This window comes from Bos taurus, chromosome 23, assembly GCF_002263795.3.
Source record: "Bos taurus isolate L1 Dominette 01449 registration number 42190680 breed Hereford chromosome 23, ARS-UCD2.0, whole genome shotgun sequence".
Classification (NCBI taxonomy): Eukaryota; Metazoa; Chordata; class Mammalia; order Artiodactyla; family Bovidae; genus Bos; species Bos taurus.
This window is the reverse complement of record NC_037350.1, coordinates 22,413,163-22,439,653: the sequence shown is the minus strand read 5'-3', so window position 1 is coordinate 22,439,653 and position 26,491 is coordinate 22,413,163. Positions and strand designations below refer to the sequence as shown.

Here is a 26,491-nt window from a genome sequence, read left to right as displayed (position 1 = left end):
ACTCTCACATCCATACATGACTCCTGGAAAAACCATAGCCTTGACTAGACGGACCTTTGTTGGCAAAATAATGTCTCTGCTTTTCAATATGCTATCTAGGTTGGTCATAACTTTTCTTCCAAGGAGTAAGCGACCTAGATTCTGTTAATTCAGGAGATCCTGTTTGGAAAGGAGTGCCTCCTTTCTCAGCCACCTTCTGGGCATTTTGAATCCTCATATCTCCATCCTCCTCCTCCTCCTACTGCTCTGTTTAGGTGTGTGAGCATAAATTTATTTTTCTTCATCAAGTGATGGTAATGATGGTAAATGTGTAGGGTTTTCACGGTGCGTCCCTGGAAGGAGTCCAGGGAATTGAGCGAATAATTCAATTGGCCTGTGACTGCGCTGAGGTCATAAAGCCTGGTGACGTCGCCCCCACGTGGCTGGTGCGGTATTTTACAACCGCAGCAGGAGGGGCGAGCCAGCGGGCGTCTGGCGGCCGCTCTGCAACAGAAGATCTCGGCTCTCCAACCAGGGTAAGAATTAGAGTGGACTGGAAAACTGGAAATGTCCAGGGCTGGGAAGTGGGATGAGTTCGAAGGGGTGAGGGGTCTTCTCATCCTCCACGCCTCTTCTCAGGTTGGTACATGAGCTGTTTCAGTTCAAACAGATGAAAGGGTCAGTTTTGTTGCTCGGCGCCTAGCACAGAGGAACCTGACTGGGCTGTGGTCCATAGAGTCGCAAGGAGCTGGACAAGACTGAAACGACTTACATAGCACACACTCAGGCACCAAAGATTCGACATCCTCTCCAGGGTGTCCTAATGAAATTCTTTCACTATCTGAAAAGTAAATCGTTCAATGTATGTGAAACACTCTGAGACATAGCAAAAGGCTGAAGTCATTTCTAACTCTGGCTTTTCATGAGATCAAACTAAGAGCTTTGGTTTTTTTATTTATGTTTTGAATGAACAGTTATTAGAAACTGTTTATTATAAACAATTAGAATTATGGCTGTGGACTCTTCTGGATTTTATGTAGTCTGTTGGCTTCCAGGAAAAATATGAATAAATATAGGTGGACCCTCCCCCTAGATCCAATCAATACATGCCCAACTATATATAGAAATTACTTTCTAGAGAGTGTATGGGTTGGAGGTATAAATAAGGAGTTGGGAGTCTTCAAAATATATTTTACATGTTATATTTATATTTTGAAGTCTTCAAAATATCACAATATACTGTGATATTCCAATAAAATTATTCAACTGTTAACAACTTTTAGTTAACAACCAACAGTTAACAGCTTTTTTTAAGAAGGCCACGTCTTTGTTAATGTGTGAAGGAAATACCAGGACATCAAAACACAATCTGATCTCAGAAGATTATGGTCTTACTGGGTAAGATCCAATAAATGCAGTAAATTATGAGAGAAAATATCAACTAAATAATTGAGTCAAGTTTTAAGTTTGTGACAGAGATTGTTGATACTACCTATCTCTTCTTCCGGCTTCCCTGGTGGCTCAGATGGTAAAGAATCTGCCTGCAATGCAGGAGACTCAGTTTTGATCCCTGGGTCGAGAGGATCCCATGAAGAAGGGACTGGCTGCCCACTCAATATTCTTTCTTGGAGAATTCCATGGACAAAGGAGCCTGTTGGGCTATCGTCCATGGGGTAACAAAGAGTCAGACACAGCTGAGCAAGTAACACTTTCACACACACACACCTCTTCTTTGTGTCTTTATTTTAAATGTTCTCTTTTGCTTTGCTCTAGGATTATGAAACCAAACACCATGCTCTTCCTGCAGACACTGTAGAAGAACCATGTCACCCTGGTCTTAAAACATACGAAAGGGCACAGTGCTTTTCCATTTGTAAGTATCAAAGGAAAATAGTGGGATCCATGAATGTGGGTTTAAAGGAATAAAATAGCAACTTTTCTTTAAATACACTCTCACAAAAAGTATCATCGCTTTCATTGATGCAACAAAAATGATTATAGGCTGGGTGAGTGAGGGAGTGGGGAGAGGAAGGAGGCAAAGAAGAGTATGTGGCATCTTTTGTCTATTGAATTATGAAATTATGGGTTACCTAATACAAACCTATAACATGATTAAGCTATACAAAATCATCAGGCTCATGTGTGTCTTTCAGTGAGTGATGAGGATGTTAGATCATTTTCCTACAGTTAGCCAGAAAGTCTCCAGTGGCGCTGGGCCTTGAATGTAGGAATATATGATTAGATTACAATGATTTTTCCCTCTGATACCTGGAAGTAAATGCAGGTTTTATAAACACTTCTAAAACCAGCAATTCAAACAGCGTGATTTACTGAGAAAGAGTACAATCTCAGCAGACTACTACTCATTGCAAAGGATAATAATAAAAATATTAATCATTTCCATTTATTGAGTATTCTATACCAGGCTTTCTATACCAGCTAAAACAGCTATTGAATTGGGTAGGCTTACCTCACAATTGCACTCATCTCACATGCTAGTAAAGTAATACTCAAAATTCTCCAAGCCAGGCTTCAGCAGTACGTGAACCATGAACTTCCAGATGTTCAAGCTGGTTTTAGAAAAGGCAGAGGAACCAGAGATCAAATTGCCAACATCCGCTGTTCATCGAAAAAGCAAGAGACTTCCAGAAAAACATCTATTTCTGCTTTATTGACTATGCCAAAGCCTTTGAATGTGTAGAGCACAATAAACTGTGGAAAATTCTGAAAGAGATGGGAATACCAGACCACCTGACCTGCCTCTTGAGAAACCTATATGCAGGTCAGGAAGCAACAGTTTGAACCAGACATGGAACAGACTGGTTCCAAATAGGAAAAGGAGTTCGTCAAGGCTGTGCATTTTCACCCTGCTTATTTAGCTTATATGCAGAGTACATCATGAAAAATGCTGGGCTGGAAGAAGCCCAATCTGGAATCAAGATTGCTGGGAGAAATATCAATAACCTCAGATATGCAGATGACACCACCCTTATGGCAGAAAGTGAAGAAGAACTAAAGAGCTTCTTGATGAAAGTGAAAGAGGAGAGTGAAAAAGTTGACTTAAAGCTCAGCATTCAGAAAACAAAGATCATGGCATCCGGTCCCATCACTTCATGGCAAATACATGGGGAAACAGTGGAAACAGTGGTTGAATTTATTTTGGGGGGGGCTCTAAAATCACTGCAGATGGTGATTGCAGCCATGAAATTAAAAGATGCTTACTCCTTGGAAGGAAAGTTATGACCAACCTAGACAGCATATTAGAAAGCAGACATCACTTTGTCAACAAAGGTCCATCTAGTCAAGGCTATGGTTTTTCGAGGGGTCATGTATGGATGTGAGAGTTGGACTATAAAGAAAGCTGAGTGCCGAAGAATTGATGGTTTTGAACTGTGGTGTTGGAGAAGACTCTTGAGTCCCTTAGACTGCAAGGAGATCCAACCAGTCCATCCTAAAGGAGATCAGTCCTGGGTGTTCATTGAAAGGACTGATGTTGAAGCTGAAACCAATATTTTGGCCACCTGATGCAAAGAGCTGACTCATTTGAAAAGACCCTGAACCTGGGAAAGATTGAAGGCAGGAAGAAAAGGGGACGACAGAGGATGTGATGGTTAGATGGCATCACCAACTCAATGGACATGAGTCTGGGTAAACTCCGGGAGTTGGTGATGGACAGGGAAGCCTGGAGTGTTGTGGTATTTGGGGCCACAAAGAGTCAGACACGACTGAGCAACTGAACTGAACTGAACTGAGATTTTAGTATGCATAAGGAGAGTGAGAATATGCTTTACTTGTGTGCGTGCTCAGTTGCTCAGTCATATCTGATTCTTTGTGACCCTATAGACTGTAGCTTGTCAGGCTGCTCTGTCCAAGGGATTCCCCAGGCAAGAATACTGGAGTGGATTGCCATTTCCTCCTTCACGGGATCTTCCCTACCCAGGGATTGAACCTGTGTCTCCTGCATTTCCTGCATTGACAAGCAGATTCATTACCACTGAGCCACCTGGGAAGCCCTGTTCTTAACTTACTCATGTTATAAGCTAAATGAAAGCTGCTACTGCTGCTGCTAAGTCGCTTCAGTCATGTCCGACTCTGTGCGACCCCATAGACGGCAGCCCATCAGGCGTCCCCATCCCTGGGATTCTCCAGGCAAGAACACTGGAGTGGGTTGCCATTTCCTTCTCCAATGCATGAAAGTGAAAAGTGAAAGTGAAGTCGCTCAATCATGTCCAACCCTTAGCGACCCCATGGACTGCAGCCTTCCAGGCTCCTCCTTCCATGGGATTTTCCAGGCAAGAGTACTGGAGTGGGGTGCCATTGCCTTCTCCAAAGTGAAAGCTAAATAACATCAAAAACAACATCAAAAAAAAAAAAAAAAAAACATCAGATAACTGTCAATGAAATTGAAAGCCATTGGCGTAAAAAAAAATTCTACTTTGGAAATGTACTGATTTAGATTTACTTGCAAACCAGAATGTTCTAAAACAGAAATAGATGTAATATATATTGTGCTCTCATATCCTCTGCACCCTTTTTCTTCCTACAGACAAAGCAGACTCTTCATCCTGCTCTGAAAACCAACAGTAAGGCATAACTCGTTTATTTAAATGTGAACATTTTGTCAATCATTTTTATTTTGCCAGGGGTAAAATTATATGTTTAATAAATATAACCTTGATTTTCAAGCTTAATGGATAAGTGTTTATTGAGAGAATGATCTTGGGTCAATTCTACTCTTACTATGTCAAGTTGAAACAAGTGAATTTTTTACATCTGATTCTAAAATACATAATATAAGGTTCCATTTTTTTGGAAAATTTTTTCCAAAAGTTTCCAACTTTTGAATATACAAGTTCCTATTTTTTACTTTGAAACAATTATACTAAAACTATATTTCCTAGAAAAATGTAAAATATGACAATTTGTATATATTATATACCCTTCTATGTTAGTGATTTTTATTACGAACATATACATTTATATATTAACATAGGGATTGTTAAAGTATCTCTATTAGACTGCAAAATGATTGATTTTTCCCAGTTGAAACTATGTTTTCCTTTCAATGTTCATTGACTTGGACATCATAATTGGATGAAGGTTAATTTCTAACATTACTTTAGAACTTTTCATTGGCATAGGTCGATTAACTCTTCTAAGCCTCAGTCCTTTCATTGGTAAAATACCGCCATACCCACCAAGGTATGAGAGTGAAATTAGACATTGCATTTTACCACAAACTATCCATAAATGTTCATTCCCCTCCCTTTGAAGATCATACTATTGAGAAGAAAGGCAACACACAAAATAAGTATCAATTGTCTACTCTTTACAAATTAATAAGACCTAAGAAGTACTGGCTTCCCTGGTAGCTCAGCTGGTAAAGAGTCCACCTGCAATGCAGGAGACCCCAGTTCAATTCCTAGGTCGGGAAGATCCCCTGGAGAAGGAATAGGCTACCCACTCCAGTATTCAGGCCTGGAGAACTCCATGGACCATATAGTTCATGGGGTTGCAAAGAGTCGATCATGACTGAATGACTTTCACAAGTACTGCAGATAAATAATTTAGAATTTTCTTTCCCTCTAAGAATTTAGGAGTACTAATTTCATAGGAAGAGAGCTAATCAAGGTATCATTCCTTAATTTACAAAGTGAGCAGTTTATATGACTAATAGTGGAGAGGGAATATGAGTTCTTCCTAAACTTAGTTCTTGTTGCTTCATCTAAAGGACCAAGGATTTTTTGACACATTGAGGAAGAAATGGACGCATGATGAGATGATGGTGATAAAATGTAGTTTTCTGACCCCTGGGCAACCCAGTACTAAATGTGGTTTTAAAAGTTAATAAAAAATACTTTTTAATATAAATTTATTTATTTTAATTGGAGGCTAATTACTTTATAATATTGTATTTGTTTTGCCATATATCAACATGAATCTACCTAATCATGGATTCAGTAGATTTGAACAGCCTGGACTTTCAGTACATTTGTTCTATTTGCATTTTTCTTATACTGGGAAATTTGAAAATATAGACAAGTATAAGGAAAAAAAACAAACATCACTTCTAATGCCTCCGTTGGAGAAATAACTGCTAATAAAGTATTTATCCATTTATTTCTGTGTAGTTACAACCCTGAAATCTTTTTTTGTGTGTGTGTGTTTCTCAATCTTGTTTTCATTATTTCCTCACTTAAGGAGCCTATGTAGACCTCTTTTTCCCATAATAGAGTGCCCTTCACGAAATTTTAAATTCAGAGGTACACTCTATGTCTTTATGTATTTATGGTGCTTTGGAGAGCCCTGAATCACTGCCATATCTAAGATTTTTGGTCCCTTAGAGGCCATGCCACTCCCATTGAGAATGCATGATTTAGTGGGAGAGAGTGATATAAAAGAAGAGGACAAAATGATGTGACTTTTTCAAGGGAGAACAAAATATATCAGATCCCAAAGAAAGGAAAGATTTTACATCCAAATCCTTAAATGGCAAGATATTGTGCTGGGGTTTTTAGGGATAGAAAAATCAGTAAAACAGGTCTATATCTCCAAAGCATTAACAAAAGAGCAATACTTTCTTCCTGGCTTCCTTTCTTCCTTCCTTCTTTTTTCCTTCCTTCCCCCTTCTTTCTACAAATCATTCTTGATTAACCAGTTAAGTGCCAAGTACTGAATCTTTTTTTTTTTTTTTGATAAATTTAACGCCTTTTATTGCCATACCTCATTTTACTGTGCTTTGCTTTAGTGAACTTTATAGATACATGTTTGTTTTTTTTTTTCCTTGTTAATTTTCTGTTTAGTTGATCTATCCATAGGTGTGAGGGGGGTATTAAAGTCTCCCACTATTATTGTGTTATTGTTAATTTCTCCTTTCATACTTGTTAGCATTTGTCTTACATACTGCGGTGCTCCCATGTTGGGTGGATATATATTTATAATTGTTATATCTTCTTCTTGGATTGATCCTTTGATCATTATGTAGTGACCTTCTTTGTCTCTTTTCACAGCCTTTGTTTTAAAGTCTAATTTATCTGATACGAGTATTGTGACTCCTGCTTTCTTTTGGTCCCTATTTGCAAGGAAAATCTTTTTCCAGCCCTTCACTTTCAGTCTGTATGTGTCCCCTGTTTTGAGGTGGGTCTCTTGTAGACAACATATGTAGGGGTCTTGTTTTTGTATCCATTCAGCCAGTCTTTGTCTTTTGGTTGGGGCATTCAACCCATTTACGTTTAAGGTAATTACTGATAAGTATGATCCCGTTGCCATTTACTTTATTGTTTTGGGTTCGAGTTTATACACCATTTTTGTGTTTCCTGTCTAGAGAATATCCTTTAGTATTTGTTGGAGAGCTGGTTTGGTGGTGCAGAATTCTCTCAACTTTTGCTTGTCTGAAAAGCTTTTGATTTCTCCTTCATACTTGAATGAGATCCTTGCTGGTTACAATAATCTGGGCTGTAGGTTATTTTCTTTCATCATTTTAAGTATGTCTTGCCATTCCCTCCTGGCTTGAAGAGTTTCTATTGAAAGATCAGCTGTTATCCTTATGGGAATTCCCTTGTGTGCTATTTGTTGTTTTTCCCTTGCTGCTTTTAATATTTGTTCTTTGTGTTTGATCTTTGTTAATTTGATTAATATGTGTCTTGGGGTGTTTCTCCTTGGGTTTATCCTGTTTGGGACTCTCTGGGTTTCTTGGACTTGGGTGATTATTTCCTTCCCCATTTTAGGAAAGTTTTCAACTATTATCTCCTCAAGTATTTTCTCATGGTCTTTCTTTTTGTCTTCTTCTTCTGGAACCCCTATTATTCGAATGTTGTAGCGTTTAATATTGTCCTGGAGGTCTCTGAGATTGTCCTCATTTCTTTTAATTCATTTTTCTTTTATCCTCTCTGATTCATTTATTTCTACCATTCTATCTTCTAATTCACTAATCCTATCTTCTGCCTCTGTTATTCTACTATTTGTTGCCTCCAGAGTGTTTTTAATTTCATTTATTGCATTATTCATTATATATTGACTCTTTTTTATTTCTTCTAGGTCCTTGTTAAACCTTTCTTGCATCTTCTCAATCCTTGTCTCCAGGCTAATTATCTGTGATTCCATTGTAATTTCAAAATTTTGGATCAATTTCACTATCATTATTTGGAATTCTTTATCAGGTAGATTCCCTATCTCTTCCTCTTTTGTTTGGTTTGGTAGGCATTTATCCTGTTCCTTTATCTGCTGGGTATTCCTCTGTCTCTTCATCTTGTTTAAATTGCTGAGTTTGGGAGTCCTTTCTGTATTCTGGCAGTTTGTGAAGTTCTCTTTATTGTGGCTTTTCCTCGCTGTGTGTGGGTTTGCACAGGTGGCTTGTCAAGGTTTCCTGGTTAGGGAAGCTTGTGTCGGTGTTCTGGTGGGTGGAGCTGTATTTCTTCTCTTTGTTCAGTCGCGCTGTGGGGAGGGAGGGAGGGATGCTGCAAACAAATGACACTGGCGTGCACTCGCAGTGCCTCAACCACACTGGGTCTGCCCCCGCTCACGGCGCGTGTAGCCTCCCTGCCCACACTGCTCAGGCTCTAGGTTGTTCAGCCGGGAACAATCCGAGGCTGGCCCTGGGTTGCATGCACCTCCCAGGTCCAAGCCGCTCAGGTTCAGGCACTCAGGTAGTCCTCAGAGGCGCAGACTCAGTTGGGCCTGCGTTTTGTGCTCTTCCCAGGTCCGAGCAGCTCAGGTGATGAGGTGTTTGGCGAGCGCCAATGCTGCGACTTATCGCCTCCCCGCCACTCGGTTATCTGGGTGTAAAACCGGCGCACCTTCTCAGGCAGATGTTGACCGTCCAGACCCCCAGTAAGTTTTAGTTAGCCAAGAAGCCAGTTTTACAGATAATGTCTCTCTGGGGCTGCGATTACCCCCTTCCAGCTCTGGCTGCATGTCACCGGAGGGGGAAGGTCTGCAGCCGGCTATCTCTGTTTAGTCCTTTGTTCCGTGCGCGGGCTGGCGGTGTCTTAGGTTAGGGCTGGCTTTTCGCATGGTAGATATCCCACAGTCTGGTTTGCTAGCCCAAATTATTTCGCTCAGATAGTGCTCAGGGTGTTCAGGCCAGATTCTTACTCTCAGCGATGCAGCCCACGCCGCGCCTCCCTGCCCAGCCCCGGCTTGCTAATGGCGGATGCAGGCATCTGCGCTGCTTCTCCGCTGGGGGAGTTACCGTAGGGCTCGCAATCTGCGAGTTTTAATTGTTTGTTTATTTTTTCTCCCTGTTATGTTGCCCTCTGTGCTTCCAAAGCTCGGCACGGATTCGGCAGTGAGAAGGTTTCCTGGTGTTTGGAAACTTCTCTCTTTTTAAGACTCCCTTCCCGGGACGGAACTCCGTCCCTCCCTCTTTTGTCTCTTTTATTGTCTTTAATATTTTTTCCTACCTCCTTTCGAGGAGTTGGGTTGCTTTTCTGGGTGCCTGATGTCCTCTGCCGGCATTCAGAAGTTGTTTTGTGGAATCTACTCGACGTTTAAATGCTCTTTTGATGAATTTGTGGGGGAGAAAGTGTTTTACCCGTCCTACTCCTCCGCCATCTTGGCGCCTTCCCTCTGAAATCTTTATTAGAGCTGTTTGTAAATAAAAGACAAATATCTAGTTTTCATAGAGAAGAGGAAACTAAAAGATCGTATACACTGAAAATAAGCTTTCCCCAAAATTGAACTGAATAATCAATTGTTGCTATTGTTCTGTTGCTCAATTGTATCTGACTCCTTGCAACCAGGCTTTCTGTCCTTCACCATCTCCTGAAGCTTGCTCATATCCATTGAATCAGTTATGCCATCCAACCATATTATCCTCTGTCATCCCCTTCTTCTCTTGCCTTCAGCATTCAATGCAGGATCATAATTATCTGTGAAGTAATCTGCTTTTTTCCCGTATTTTCTTTCTGATGAGTTCAGGAGCAATAGAACTGGGCAGAAAAAAAGATAGTATGTCCCTTGCCTGTACAGGTATAATTCAAAGGCAACTGTCAAGTTCTTTAGTTTATTGTTTCTATCAGAGACAGGGTGGTTCCACTGATTCCTCTGGCACCGTATGGTAGTTCTCTCTTGTTATATTACTTATGAATTTGGGAATCACAGCTCAGTTGAAATAACCAATATCATTACATTCGTTCTTCCGTCTTAGTCAAAGGTCCCTGTGCTACATGTTTTGATGCAGATCTGTGTTCTCTTTGACTTACTTCCTAGCAATGGCTTTACTCCCAGTGGTGCTGTTTCTGACCGCTGTGCTGCTTCCATCTTTCCCCACTGAAGGAAAGGTAAGGTTAAAATCAAAAATCTTTCCAGAACTCTTTGGGATGGCAAAAAGTGAAAAGTGGAGAGTGGAAAAAGTGAGTGTCTGATACATCACAGAGTACCCACTCATAGCTCAAAGAACTTAATTATCTAGATGAAAGTTTAAGGATCCTATCAGTCACACAAGGCTGTTGTGAAGACTTGAAATGTGACTTTTCTGTAACAAGATAAAATACGGACCAAATGTCAAAGATTTCGTATTTAAAAAAAAATTTTTTTTTCAGTATTTTTATATTAGGTACATGATGAAATGATCTCGAAAATTAATGTGTAGGTCTTTAGGGTTGTTGTAAAGAAATTAACACAATTTTGGTGGCTTTGCAAATAGAAATGTATTCTCTCACAGTTCTGAAGGCCAGAAGTGTGAAATCCAGGTATCAGCAAGGCTGTGCTCCCTCTGGAGGATCAAAGAGGAAGTCTGTTCAGTGTCTCTGTCCTAGCTTCTGGTGGTTCCCACCAGTCCTTGCTGTCCTTGGCTTGTGGCTGCATCCCTGCAACCTCTGCCTCCATCTTCACATCATCTTCTCCTCTCTGTGTCTCTAACAAAGACCCATGTCACTGGATTCATTTTCATTCAGTATTGGTCCCTGTACTTCGGAACATAATAAGCAGACAGGAGAAACGGACACATGAGATGATGGTGATAATATGTAGTCACACCTATGTTCACAGTATTTGCAGAGCTTTGAGGGGGCTCAGTGAGAAGGCGATGGCACCCCACTCAAGTACTCCTGCCTGGAAAATCCCATGGATGGAGGAGCCTGGTGGGCTGCAGTCCATGGGGTTGCTGAGGGTTGGACACAACTGAGCAACTTCACTTTCACTTTTCCTTTCATGCATTGGAGAAGGAAATGGCAACCCACTCCTGTGTTCTTGCCTGGAGAATCCCAGGGACGGAGGAGCCTGGTGGGCTGCCGTCTATGGGGTCACACAGAGTTGGACATGACTGAAGCGACTTAGCAGCAGCAGCAGCAGCAGCAGCAATACCAAAGAATGTTCAAACTACTACACAATTGCACCAGTTCAGTTCAGTTCAGTCACTCAGTCATGTCCAACTCTTTGCGACCCCATGAACTGGGAGGCACACCAGGCCTCCTTGTCCAACACCAACTCCCAGAGCCTACCCAAACTCATGTCCATTGAGTCAGTGATGCATTAAAAAGCATGAGTCTCTGTTTCTTAATATGCTGTCTAGGTTGGTCGTAACTTTCATCTCACATGCTAGCAAAGTAATGCTCAAAATTCTCCAAGCGAGGCTTCAACAGTACATGAACCAAGAACTTCCAGATGTTCAATCTGGATTTAGAAAAGGCAGAGGAACCATAGGTCAAATTGCCAACATCCATTGGATCATCGAAAAAAGCAAGCAAGTTTCAGAAAAACATATACTTCTGCTTTGTTGACTACATCAAAGCCTTAGACTGTGTGGATCACAACAAACTGTGGAAAATTCTTCAAGGTTCTTCCAGACCACCTTACCTGCCTCCTGAGAAATCTGTATACAGGTCAACAAGCAACAGTTAGAATTAGACATGGAACAACAGACTGGTTCCAAATTGGGGAAGGAGTATGTCAAGACTGTGTATTGTCACCCTGCTTATTTAGCTTATATGCGGAGTACATCATGCAAAATGCTGGGCTGGATGAAGCACAAGCTGGAATCAAGATTGCCAGGAGAAATATCAATAACCTCAGATACGCAGATGACACCACCCTTACGGCAAAAAGTAAAGAAGTACTAAAGAGCCTCTTGATGAAAGTGAAAGAGGAGAGTGAAAAGTTGGCTTAAAACTCAACATTAAAAAAACTAAGATTATGGCATCTGGTCCCATCACTTCATGGCAGATAGGTGGGAAACAATGGAAATAGTGACAGACTTTTTTTTTTTTGTAGGCGGGGGGAGTGGTTCCAAAATCACTGCAGATGGTGACTGCAGCCATGAAATTAAAAGATGCTTGCTCCTTGGAAGAAAAGCTATGACAAACCTAGACAGCATACTAAAAAGCAGAGACATTACTTTGCCAACAAAGGTCCGCCTAGTCAAAGCTATGGTTTTTCCAGTAGTCATGCATGGATGTGAGAGTTGGACTATAAAGAAAGCTGAGCACCAAAGAATTGATGCTTTTGAACTGTGGTGTTGGAGAAGACTCTTGAGGGTCCCTTGGACAGCAAAGAGATCCAACCAGTCCATCCTAAAGGAGATCAGTCCTGGGTGTTCATTGGAAGGACTGATGCTGAAACTGAAGCTCCAATACTTTGGCCACCTGATTCAAAGAACTGACTCATTGGAAAAGGCCCTGGTTCTGGGAAAGACTGAAGGCAGGAGAAGGGGACAACAGAGGATGAGATGGTTGAATGGCATCAACGATTCAACGAACATGAGTTTGAGTAAACTCCGGGGGTTGGTGATGAACAGGGAGGCCTGGTGTGCTACAGTCCACGGGGTCTCAAAGAGTCGGACATAATTGAGTGCCTGAACTGAACTGATGGGACTCAATACTAGAGGAGCAAAGAACTTATCCCAAGGTGTCAAGGGAAAATCAACAAAGTACCCCATCTGTTCAGACTTACACTTCAAAATTTTACCCATGCTCATGTAATACCAGCCTTCTTTTGTAAATTTGGGCTATCCAATTGTTAGACCTTGTGGGAACAATTCACACACCCTATTCCATCTCCAGGTTTAGGATTCAACCCTCCCCCAGCACACACACACACAATGATAGACCAAGAATATCTGCACCTGGTTTAATACCTTATCAATTATATTTCTGTTACTAAAAGGAACAAAGCCAGGGATGGTTCACCGATTGGATGGCTTTGCTTTCTTCTAATGGCCTTGGAGATTTTTTTTTAATGGGGTCTTTTGAGTGATTCCATAAAATCTACCTATAACAGAATCATTTTACTAGAATATTGAATGCACTTTGGCTGACCCTAAACATTCTTAATCTAAAGACGTTTCTTGACTTTACTGACTATGCCAAAGCCTTTGACTGTGTAGATCACAATAAACTGTGGAAAATTCTGAAAGAGACGGAAATACCAGACCACCTGACCTGCCTCTTGAGAAACTTATATGCAGGTCAGGAAGCAACAGTTAGAGCTGGACATTGAACAACAGACTGGTTCCAAATAGGAAAAGGAGTACGTCAAGGCTGTATATTGTCACCCTGCTTATTTAACTTATATGCAGAGTACATCATGAGAAACACTGGGCTGGAAGAAGCACAAGCTGGAATCAAGATTTCTGGGAGAAATCTCAATAATCTCAGCTATGCAGATGACACCACCATTATGGAAGAAAGTGAAGAGGAGCAAAGAGCCTCTTGATGAAAGTGAAAGAGGAGAGTGAAAAAGTTGGCTTAAAGCTCAACATTCAGAAAACGAAGATCATGGCATCTGGTCCCATCACTTCTTGGCAAATAGATGAGGAAACAGTGGAAACAGTGGTTGAATTTATTTTGGGGGGGCTCCAAAATCACTGCAGATGGTGATTGCAGCCATGAAATTAAAAGATGATTACTACTTGGAAGGAAAGTTATGACCAAACTAGATAGCATACTGAAAAGCAGATATATTACTCAGCCAACAAAGGTCTGTCTAGTCAAGGCTATTGTTTTTCTAGTAGTCATGTATGGATGTGAGAGCTGGACTGTGAAGAAAGCTGAGTGCCAAAGAATTGATCCTTTTGAACTGTGGTGTTGGAGAAAACTCTTGAGAGTCCCTTGGACTGCAAGGAGATCCAACCAGTCCATTCTAAAGGAGATCAGTCCTGGGTGTTCTTTGGAAGGACTGATGTTGAAGCTGAAACTCCAATACTTTGGCCACCTCATGCGAAGAGTTGACTCATTGGAAAAGACTCATGCTGGGAGGGATTGGGGTCAGGAGGAGAAGGGGACGACAGAGGATGAGATGGCTGGATGGCATCACCGACTCGATGGACATGGGTTTGAGTGAACTTTGGAAGTTGGTGATGGACAGGGAGGCCTGGCGTGCTGCGATTCATGGCGTCACAAAGAGTCGGACACGACTGAGCGACTGAACTGAACTGAAAGACATTCCTTCTCTAAGAACCGATACCATGTCAGATCAAACTTAACCTTAAAGTCCAGGGTGATTCTTGAATCTCACTCTTATCCCCCTGCTGCAGCATGTGGATAAATCTGTCTTAATGTTCCTGTTGTATGCCTTTGTAGGCAAATTATAAAATATTATAAAGCATTATCACTCATATATTGAGAAAAATCACATTGAGAGTTCCCCTGAAACTCAAAATTGGCATTTGTGGCCTCAGAAGAGTTTTTAATTTGTCATGCCGTGAATTAACATCCCCATTCTCAAAGCTTCAAACTATCTCTTTCCTATTTGTCGTTACTTTGGCTCAGCTCATTGACAATGCTTACCAATTCACGGTGTCCTGAATGGAACATTTTGTAAAGTAATCCCTGGTTCCTTAAATTAACTTATTGCCTCTTAAATGTAATTTTTTTTAAATGTTTTAAAAAATAACCTTACTTTTATTTTCCTTTAGGATCCATCCTTTACTGCTTTGATAACCACTCAAACTCAAGTCCAAAGAGAAATTGTAAATAAACACAATGAACTAAGGAAATCAGTCTCTCCACCTGCCAGTAACATGCTAAAGATGGTAAGAAGCAGGAATACAAAGAAAGTAGTGTGAGCCAGAGTTGGTACGAGTAAGCAGCTGGTAACTGGCCTATCTTAAAAATTTTGTGGCTTACAAATTTCTGTCTCTATTCTTTAATTTCATTTAGCAGTGTCTTGAGCAGGGCAGAAATGAGTTTCCCTTTATAATGGTTGAATAGCTTGTCAAAGTTACAAGGCAATAAAATCGGGAAGGCAGACCGAGAAGCCAAATCTTCAGACATCAAATGTGAAGTCATTACATTTTTTTTTTGTTCACTATCTTCCTCAGTCAAAAATGAATAAATCTATCTTTCAGAATCAATGCCTTTTAGGGTGATAATCATAACAGCCCACTTTCCAGGAAATAGTCCATAAAAACTATCATCTCCCATATGGACACAGTGGGCTACAAATGGAATTGGCAATACCCTGTGTCCGCTTATTACTGTTGAAATGTAGTTACACTCCCTCACATGTTAATTAGTATTAAGAGTAGCACCATTACTAAAGGATCTTGGGTGTGGCTGCTATGCTATCATAGTCAGATAATATTGTATTATCTTAGGTGTCTCTTTCATTAAATATATCACCTGGGCACTTGTCTTTGTTTGTCTTTTATCTGCACTGGGGCAGATAAAGACACACATATGCAAATAAAAAGATATTTTAATCCCAATGACAATTAGGTAATATTATAACTTAGATGATAATATAACTTTTTGGCCAACCTAGCATATCTACAGACATTTTAAAGTAGTGCAGAATCAGCCTACCAATCAGATTTTAAAGCGTGTTCTTCATTGGAGTTGAATCTTTGTGTATTTTGTTTTTCTTGGGATGTTTAGGAATGGAGCAGAGAAGTGACAGCAAATGCCCAGAAGTGGGCAAACAAGTGCACTTTAGAACACAGCAGTCCAAATGAACGAAAGACCAGTAAGTAAATCAATGAATGTTTTCTGAATAAATGAGCAAATAAAATACTGGACAAATAAGATAGACCACTCTGGGGCATTGTACTAAGAAGACTTTGCGAATAAATATATGGCTGTATTTTTAAAATAAAGTGTCTGTATATAGAGAGATACATACTAGTACTAGATACGTACTGCTGCTGCTGCTGCTAAGTCACTTCAGTCGTATCTGACTCTGTGTGACCCCATAGACAGCAGCCCACCAGGCTCCCCCGTCCCTGGGATTCTCCAGGCAAGAACACTGGAGTGGGTTGCCATTTCCTTCTCCAATGCATGAAAGTGAAAAGTGAAAATGAAGTCGCTACTAGTACACAGAAAAGTACTATATTGTGTTTGTTGATTGTTTCCATTATGCAGACTTATTTCTTAAGCAGCATCTCATTTGTTCCTCTTGACCAGCTCATGGTAAAGAGATCATGCATAATCATTTTTCCAATTTTCAAGACTAAAAACTAAGGATATGAAGGAATGTATTATGCAAAAACATAACAGGAAAGAGTGTCATACATTGGAAAATTAACCAGGCTTCCTAATTTCTCACCCTTTGCCTTTTTTGTGTAGCTGTTTGGTGTTTTGAAATCCATTTATTTTGCATTCCCAGAATGTATTAAAATATGTTGAATTGTTGCTAAATTTTACACTAAAAGTATATAAGATTTTTTAAATCAGGATCAATATTTTGGGTGTGTTGATTCATTTTATAAATTTCTGATAACAAACTCAAATATTTCATATAGACTATGTGCCTATAATGTGTAGAATAATAGACACAAAAAAATTATAAGACATATCAAGGATCATAAAAACCACGGAAGAAAAAAAACTTGTATGCATAAATGTTACATAAAATATTTTACATTATCAAGCATGATATGTACATAGACAAGCCCAGTTTAAAAGCAGTGAATGGTTTACCTGTTATTTCAGCAGAATTATTATTGTTTATATTTTTGGATGCAAGAATTATGAAATTACAAGAAGTGACTGCATTCAGTAGAGTATTGGAACAAATGGCCTTAAAAATCCAAGTCTACTGTTAGATTCTTAGTTTCTGTCTTTCCCTATTAAAGGAGACATTCACAAACATTTTATACTCTCTTTAAGCAGCACACAGACATTGTATTTCAAGTCACCAAAATGTAGATATTAAATGAGGGCTAAAAAAAGCTAGGGAAAATTTTCTGGACTACAAGGCACTTATTTCTTTTTCAAATTATTTTTTGTGGTAAGAACACATTTTTTTCAGTTTTTAAAAAAGATATTACGATAGTAAAGACTCAACATGCGATCTACCCTCTTAAGAAATGTTTAAATATGTAAGACAGTATTCTTAACTACAGATGCCTTGTTGTCCATCAGATATCTAGAACTTATTCATCTAGCTTCCCTGAAAGTTTATGCCCATTATTTAGTAACTCCCCCTTCTCCCTTCCCCCAAGCCCAGCAACCACCATGCCACTTTTAGATTCTATGAATGTAACCACCATGCCACTTTTAGATTCTATGAATGTAACCACCATGCCACTTTTAGATTCTATGAGCTACTTCACAAGGATGGAATCAGGCACTGGTTGTCTTTCCGTGACTAGGTGGTTTCACTTAGCATAATGTTCTCAGGGCTCATCCATGCTGTTGCATGTTGCAGAATTTCCTTCTTTTCTAAGGATGAATGATATTCCATTGTATGTATAGACCACGTTTTGTTTATCCATTCATCTGGTGGTGGACCCCTGGGTTGTTCCCACATCTTGGCTGTCATCAATAGTGCGGCAATGATCATAATAGTGCAAATATCTCCTCGAGATCCTGATTTCAGTTCTTGTGGATAAATACTCAAACTCAGGACTGCTGGATCATTTGGTAGTTCTACTTTTAATTCTTTGAGGAAGCTTCATACTGTTTCTCACCGCAGCTGTTCCATTTTGCATTCTCACCAACAGAATATACAAGGATTCCAATTTCTCCACATCCTTTGCTATCACATGCTGTCTTTTGTTTTTTTTTTAATAACATCTTGACAGGGGTAAGGTCATATATTTCACTGTGGTTTTGATCGGCATTTTCCTGATGATTACTGACTTTTGAGTCCCTTTGCATATACCTGTTGGCCATTTGTACATTATCTTTGGAAAAATGCCTCTTCAAGTCCATTGTGGTCAGAAAAGATTTTCAGTCATTTCCTCAGGAAGCTCCCAGAAAAAAAAAGAAAATGGATTTCTGGATATTCCATCCAATTCTCTCTCTCCCCAGGGAAAGGCTAACCACTAGGGTATTTTGTTTGTTCACTCTGTGCTGAACCAGGAAGGGAAGTTATGGCAACCGCCAGCCCAAATCTCTGTCTCTGTTCTTACTAGCCCCAGACCGTGAATTTATGCTAGGTCTTGTCAGCATTGCAAATCAGGCAAGTCCAGAGGCAGTTGCTCAGGCAGCCTCTGGAAAATGTGTGGCATCTGATAACCAAACCAACTTCTTCCCTCCCTGGGGAGAAGCAGGCAGTTGAGGTCTTTTTCTGCTTACCCTGTGCTAAGCTGTAGAAAAGGGTTATGATATATCTCTCAATCCAAATTGCCAACTCTGTTCTCCCCCAGGGAGCAAGACAGTGCTCTAGGACTGGCGAGGAAGGTGCCAGTTCTTTCGGTAACCCCAGAGAAATTGGAGCACTGTACACATTGATCAACTCTACCTCCCAGAGTAGAGCTCAGAGCTAAGATTTTTCATCTGTTTGCTCTGGCACTGACCCAGGAGGAGTTATGGGATCTATCAGCCCCGTCACCATCTCCTTTTTTACCCAATTGTTAGAGCTCCAACTCTAGCAAGACAAGGCAGCCCTGTGGGGAGTCCCCTTGGAAAATTTGGGTTGTGGTACACATGAACCAACCCCTTCCCTCCTCTGGGAGAAGCTGGAAGGTAGGGAGTCTCTTCTGACCATATGGCACTGGGCTGAGGGTAGGGACTCTTGCAAAAGGGTTTTCCAATTTCCCTACAGACTTCAGGGAGTCTGGTTGTATATCCTTCAGAGGATGAAGCTTTAAAATTTGTTTCTTGATTTCTCACGAGGGCAATCAGTTCATGAATTGTTGCTGAGTCAGTGTGTCTGTTGAGGGTAGGAGAGGCCAAAGCTTCCTGTCCCAACATTCTGCCGATGTCACCTTCTGCAAAGTCCTTCCTGCCTAACTCCCTGAGGAGGGTCTGGCTTTGAGACATTATGATTTATTGATTAAGGAAAGATCAACAAGTTTTGAAAGTTGTCTTCCTCCTGATGTCAGTTGCCTCTTGATTAGAGGTCTTAAAAGCTATTGTTGGGGACTTCCCTCGTGGTTAACACTCAGAGCTTCCAGTGTAGGGGGCTTGGGTTCAATCCCTGTTTGGAGAACTAAATTCCCACATGCCCTGTGGCACAAAAATAAAAAATATTGCCTGTAAACTTTTTTTTCCCCAAAGTTTACACAAATCATAATCATAAATCTTTATTCTAGCTCTTATATGTGAAAAATCACTACTGAGGGGGAGTAAGAGAAAAGAAATAATAGAAGTTGTTTGCTGCCTTACTCAAGCTTATAATACAAAGCTGAAAGTACACACATTATACATAAAAAGGATTTAGCGTGAAAAAGAAGGCATCTTTGACAGTCCAGAATGAGGAGGATTTGTTTCATTTTCATTTTTATTGAAATAAAGTTGATTTACAATATTGTGTTAGTTTCAGATGTACAGTAAGGTGATTCAAATATACATATATATAAATATATGTATTCTTTTTTCTACATTCTCTTCTAAGTTATTACAAGATATTGAGTATCGTTCCCTGTGCTATACAGTCGGTCCTTGTCAGAATAAAGTCTTCTTGACCTATTCAAAGGTTGCACGCTGTGACCAGGCTCAGTGGGCTAGGTAGATCTGTCTTCTCTTTACCTTTGTAACTGATTAGGAATGGAAGCCCTTTCTTAATGTATTACAGTTAGAACATATAGGCAGAGTCTGAAGGGTAACATTCTTGTGTTCATATAGTTGACTTCTCTTGCCTTGGCATGCTTGTTGTTGTCTTCATGATGATCTGTTCCTCCTTAGGTACGAAATGTGGTGAGAATCTGTACATGTCAAGTGACCCTACGGCCTGGTCAGATGCAATCCAAAGCTGGTTTAACGAGCACCACGATTTTATCTATGGTTCAGGACCAAAGAGCACCGGTGCAATTGTTGGGCATTATACTCAGGTAAGCAGAACAAATGAAAAACTTCAGCCACAGATGCTCTAAGAGAAAGCTTCTCCAAATGATGACCAACTCCAATGTTCAGTTTAGAAGAGCTTGAGTATAATAGAATCCTGGCATCTGGCTGGTATTTCATTTCAAACCATTTTTACCATGCTCTGCAAAATTCTTAGCCGGGAAGTACAATCTGTACTTTTCCAGCATTAGAAATGGATAAGGTAGTGAATGTACATGGAATGTAATATTTGTAAAGTTTGTGACTTTGTTTCAGGAGTTTAAATATTTCCATAAGGCATATGGCTAAGAACGAGTCGCTGTTTTACATTTGCTGTTATTTGCATTTTAATATTTATCCCTCTTCTTTAATGTACTCTCACGTATTCCCTTATGCATTTGTAGCTTGTCTGGTACTCATCTTTCCGTGTTGGATGTGGAATTGCCTACTGCCCCAATCAAGAGAGTCTAAAATACTATTACGTTTGCCAATACTGTCCCGCGTAAGTATACACTTTAAAATTTGTACCAATAATTCAATGGCAATTTAATATTTTAAAATAGTCTTATATTTAACCAATCAAAATAAAAAGCCTATTTCAATAAAGGGAAGGGATACATTTTTGGAAATGCTTTTTTAAATGAGATACATTCAGCTTACCAGAGAAGAGATCAAGTTCTCATTTCCTGAAACACTTTCCTCAGTTATGAGTTGATGTCTTTTCTCTCAATCCCCTTTCCCTAGAGCTCAAGGTTAGTCCCTGAGCACGTGTTATATACATTTCTCTAGATTTGGTGTCATTAATTCTTGCTAATTTCACATCTTAGGAAGGTGGAAGCTTGTTGGCTAAGCAAGAGGTAGTAGTGGAGTAGAAAATAAAGGATAATAAATTGTGATTTCAGCCCTTTCTGCTAAAATGTTCCAACTCCTACCTATCTTAAAAACCATGCACATTATTATCATTAGAAATGATTCATTCTTTGGGGTGTCAAAGGTTTTTCAAGAGATCTTTAATACATTTCAGAGTCCCAAAAAAGGTAACAGCTTAAGCTTTTGTTTCTCAGAAGTTTTCACAAAAAACTCCATAATGAACAATCCTTAATGTCTGTATTTATAGCAAGAAACATGCTTTTCAGTAAGTAAAATGTTTGAAGTTATCCAGAACAAAGCCTACAAATACATTGAAGACCTAACCTTAAGATATCTGTTAGTCTTGATTTCTTTTAAAACTTGGAATTCTTTACTACTACAGGTAGGGGGTCCCCAAAACCAAACCTCCTACAGGGTTTACTTGATACTATAGGTGGCTCAGTTGGTAAAGAATCTGCCTGCAATGCCGGAGACCACCTGCAATGCAGGATACCTGGGTTCAATCCCTGGGTCGAGAAGATCCCCTGGAGAAGGAAATGGCAACCCACTCCAGTATTATTGCCTGGAAAATCCCATGGACAGAGGAGTCTGCGAGGCTACAGTCCATGGGGGGGGGGGGGGAGGTCACAAGAGTCAGACACGACTTAGTGACTAAGCCACCATAGGTGACCAGGCACATAAACTTCCTGTTTAAGGAGTGTGGCCTCCAAAGTCATTTTCCTGCAAACACCTATTGGAGTTTAGTATTAATAGAAAGAATTGGTAGGTCATTTGGAGGACAACTGAGGCCTAAGAAGATGCTGAACTGATCTCCTCCCCTGGAGACAATGAATCTGCACCTACATACAGAGGAGGTCCCCCTGAAGAAGACATGCGGGCTGATTGAACAGCTACCGTACATAGACGGACCACACAGAAATGGGGGAAAGATGGAGAATGTATCCAGACTCACTGCCTGGCTGTGAGAGACGAGGCATTTGGAGCCAGGCACTTGAAGTGAGAGTTGGCATGCATAATGAGGAAAAGCAGGTGTGAAAGAACCTCTGGAACACTTTTGTATCCGTGTCATCATTTCTCCAAGGGCGGCCACCACGCATACTGCTGTGTTCTGTGCAGGGAGACTGAGCTGCAGATACATTGCCTTGGGCCCTTGACCCCCTTGACACTGCTGAGATTTGGATTCCCGTGTATTTTCCAATGAATTACATAAACAGTCAATAGGATAATGATCATCAGTGAATTACAAGTTAGTCACTGTAATTGATTATACCCCGGATATTGGTGCTTACCAAAACTTTTAAAACTAATGTTCTTTTTTTAGTAAATATAAATCGCTCACATACCACCTCTGGAAACTCACAAGCCTCCCCTAGCTTTTCAGACCCACAGACATACACATCATAAATCACTTAAGGATCAGAATATCATCTAGAAATTAAATATATGCATATTTAATGTGATATACATATGGGAGCTTTGTTGTCCCTAGTTCATAGTAGAGAAATTATGGTATTTATCCTCTTTTAAATATAAAATTATATTGTAACATTGTGTTTTCTTTTTTATACTGCAACCCCCCTACCACCAGGACCTTCCCCTGTCTCTGTAAGGGACATATTTACTCCTAGTCAGCTCATTGAGGTGAGCAGCCTTACCAGTTTGACTGAGACTTCTCTGGTAGCTCAGATGGTAAAGAATCTGCCAGCAATGCAGGAGACCTGGGTTCAGTCCCTGGGTTGGGAAGATTCCCTAGAAAAGGGAAAGGCTACCCACTCTAGTATTTTTGCCTGGGAAATCCCATGGGCAGAGGAGCCTAGCAAGCTACCATCCATGGGGTCACAAAGGATCAGACACAACTTAGCTACTAAACAACAAGTGGAGATGAAAAGCATGTTGCCACAAAAATGTACTCTGAAAGCTTTAAACTAATGATGCCAACTTAGTTGCTCAGCCTGAAGAATTAGAGTCAAGGAGATGGGTCAACGTGTGTGAAGTGTCTCCTTAATTTGGATGTTATCTAAATTATCTACGTGTTGGGAGTTGTAATTTTTCAGTTTTGTCAACATAACTAAAAACATTTAATAACCTATCATACCTGGAGTGGTTGATGTTGCTCTTGGCAACCAAACAGCAAAGTGAAAAATATTTAACATTGTGTGTTTTAAATCGCAGTGGTAACAACGTGAGTAAAAAGAATACCCCTTACCAACAAGGAGCACCTTGCGGCAGTTGCCCTGGTAACTGTGACAATGGATTGTGCAGTAAGTTTGAAATGATTAACTTGTATTATAGTCAGGAATTTATATTTTGAGACTCCTCTGGTGGTCTAGTGGTTAAGACTCCGTGCTTCCAATGCAGGAGACATGGGTTTGTTCCTTGGTTAAGGAACTAAGATCACACATGCCACAGAAAGTGGTCCAAAATTTTTTTTTTAATTAAAAAAAAGAATTGGTATTTAATTTTCTTTTTATGGATTAGGAAATCTCCTAACAAACTTAAATAATGTCTTTATGCAAAAGACAAAATGATTACTCAACAGAGTGTAAGTAAATATTTTACACACTTCAATAACCTTCGTATTTTTTGCAATTAAAAGAATAGAGACATACCTCACCACAAGAAAGAGGTAACTCTACAGGAAGTCACACACATTTGGGGGTTTGTCAATGCACATAAAAACTATTTTACACTATCCTGTAGTCTATTAAGTGTGAAATAGTATTATGTCTAAAACCAATGTGCTTAAGTTAACATAAATAGTACTTTCAGAAAAATGACGCTAATAGATTAGCTTGATGCAGGGTCACCACAAGCCTTCAATTTTTAAAAAACAAAACACAATATCTGCAAAGCACAATAAAGTGAAATGAAATAAAATGAGGTATGCCTATATTACCACATGTAAGATGAAATGAAACATCTAGAATTCATTTGTTTTTGTGACCATGGAGAGCTCATTAATAGCTATTCATCCATGCTTCTGATAAATAGTTTATTTTATCAACATTAATACCATTACACCAAAGATTGTATTTTGAAAGAGCAAAATGTATAAATTTAAGGATGTGAGACCACATTATGGCTCAGTCTACACAAACAAAATATTTCTTTTTGTGCAAATGAGTCCCTCATGATGACTTAGCATTTTTTTCTATAGTATAATTGGAAGCATGGTGATTAACATAATCAATGATCACCATCCTATAATTTAATCATGATTGTATACACATTTTTAATGATAAAATCCAACCTGTACTTGATATTGGTTCATAGAGTCCACGAACATATTGTTGAAAGGGAAGGAATAAAATAAATGTCATAAATGTCATGTCTAAAGTTGTCATGATCTGAAACAAAAATAGCTGTTGGCTTTTTATAGTTGGTATACTTTTATTAAAATTATTACCAACAGTAGAGTTGAATTCATCTATAGTCCACATTCCTTCTTACTGAATTATAGAACTAGAATTCAGAATATTGATAATGTCAGAACTATAAATCAACTAGAGGAAAAATATCAACTTAAAAAAATGTGGAATACCTCTACCTCTACTGAATGCTATATTTGCTAAGGAGCTTGGAATTTATCCTATTAGCAATAAGCACACAATTACAAAGGTTTTCAACAAAAGAGTAACAAGGTCAGAATAATGTTTTATAAACAGCTTTCTAGCAATGGTGTGTAGAAATTATTGGATGGAATTTAGTTAGAAAACTGTTGAAAAACATGAATTGAAAAGAAATTGAGGGACTTGCCTGGTAGCCCAGTGGCTAAGACTCCAACCTCCCAATGCAGGGGGCCTGGGTTCGATCCCTGGTCAGGGAATTAGATCCTACATGCCACAACTAAGACTCAGTGAAGCCAAATAAAGAAATTGAATGTCTTGACTGCATTACTGGCAAAGTGAATGAGGAACAATGGACAGGGCTAAGAGACAAGACATAGAATAGCCAGTGTTTGTTACCAGACTAGCTTACTAGTTGCTGCTGGTCTCAAGTGGTCTTTGAACACCGTGGCTAGTAAGATTAAGGAACCAAATTTTTAATTTTGCCTAATTTAGAATAATTTAAGTTTAAATAGCTCTGTGTGGCTGCTATGTCCCATATTAGAGTCTGCAGGTATTTTCATTTCACACTCTTTGCTAAGGGAGCAAAGAAAAAGTGGTGGTTGATCAGCGCACTCAGCTAAGGCACCTCGTATGTCCCTGAAGAAGTGAAAGGCCCTTCGTGGTGATGTGACCCTGACTCGCTTATCCAGTCTTGCTGCCTCTGTGCGCACTTTGAATGTGTGGATTGCTTTGTTGCTACTGAGGAAAACGATAATGATGTTAACTCGTCTGTTTTGTTACAGCCAATACTTGCGAGTATGAAGATCTCCTCAGTAACTGTGATTCCTTGAAGAAAACAGCTGGCTGTGAACACGAATTGCTCAAGGAAAAGTGCAAGGCGACTTGTCTGTGTGAAGGCAAAATTTACTGAAATGCCCGATTTGCATTGTGTGGGACTAAATGGAGAAAAGCTGCATCATTTAGTTGACACATACCAAGAGGGAGACTGTAGACGTGTTAGATATACATCTGATTCCCAACAATAATGAACCTTTTTTCCTGGATATTTACAGAGATCTCTTTCATACAGCAATTTACAAAAGCAGCATAGTCTACAATGACAACTTTGGACTGATACAAACGTGTCACGTTACCTTTAATTAAATGAATCAAGTTGAAGATTTTGAAAGCTGTACAACCACAGGATTTAGTCTGGATTAAAATAGTTACGTTTCCTGAAACAACATGCCAAAACAACATTGTCACTCCTTAGAATGAATTCAAAACTTGACATCTACCTTTGTTTTCCAACCTCTTCTTTAAACAAAAGCAAACAACTTTAAGAATAAAGAACTTATCTAAGCAAACATATGGATGTGATTTAAATAAATAAAATATAAAATCGTATTTTATAATATTTATACATAACCTTAGTTAGACTCAGGCCAGATAAACGATAAGACAAAGCAAAATTTCTGAAAACAGCTGCCTATAAAATTAGATTTTAACAATAATAGCAAAATGAATCAGTTATATTCTCATTTGTTTTTTGACTTTTTTATCTCCTCCTAACTGGCTTGGTAGGACTTCCCTGGTGGCTCAGATGGTAAAACGTCCACTTACAATGTGGGAGATGTGGGTTCGATCCCTGGGTCAGGAAGATCCTGTGAAGAAGGCAATGGCAGCCTACTCCAGTACTCTTGCCTGAAAAATCCCATGGATGGAGGAGCGTGGTAGGCTACAGTCCATGGGCTTGCAAAGAATAGGACACAACTGAGCAACTTCACTTTCATTTTCACTTAGCTGATTTGGTATCCTATTTTTTATGTAAAAAAAAAAAAAAAAATACACATGTATTCGTTGGGCAAAATGTTTGTTCGGGTTTTTCTGTACTACGTAATGAAGTGTTTGGCCAACCCAATACCCTCACATTTACGGAAAAATGTACAT

General features: G+C 39.6%; 1 protein-coding gene across 2 annotated transcripts; it reads left to right on the top strand.

Annotated features, from left to right (window-relative positions):
• The first annotated feature begins 409 nt into the window (after positions 1 to 409).
• On the top strand, positions 410 to 25,908 carry CRISP2 (cysteine rich secretory protein 2). 2 transcript variants are annotated; one of them, NM_001038089.2, is given in 10 exon segments: positions 458 to 515; positions 1,753 to 1,852; positions 4,526 to 4,562; positions 10,189 to 10,259; positions 14,831 to 14,947; positions 15,792 to 15,879; positions 19,986 to 20,131; positions 20,528 to 20,625; positions 23,166 to 23,254; positions 25,345 to 25,908. In NM_001038089.2, coding segments are annotated over 7 exon segments (735 nt in total). In that variant the 5' UTR covers positions 458 to 515; positions 1,753 to 1,852; positions 4,526 to 4,562; positions 10,189 to 10,190; the 3' UTR covers positions 25,473 to 25,908.
• Positions 25,909 to 26,491: the final 583 nt, after the last annotated feature.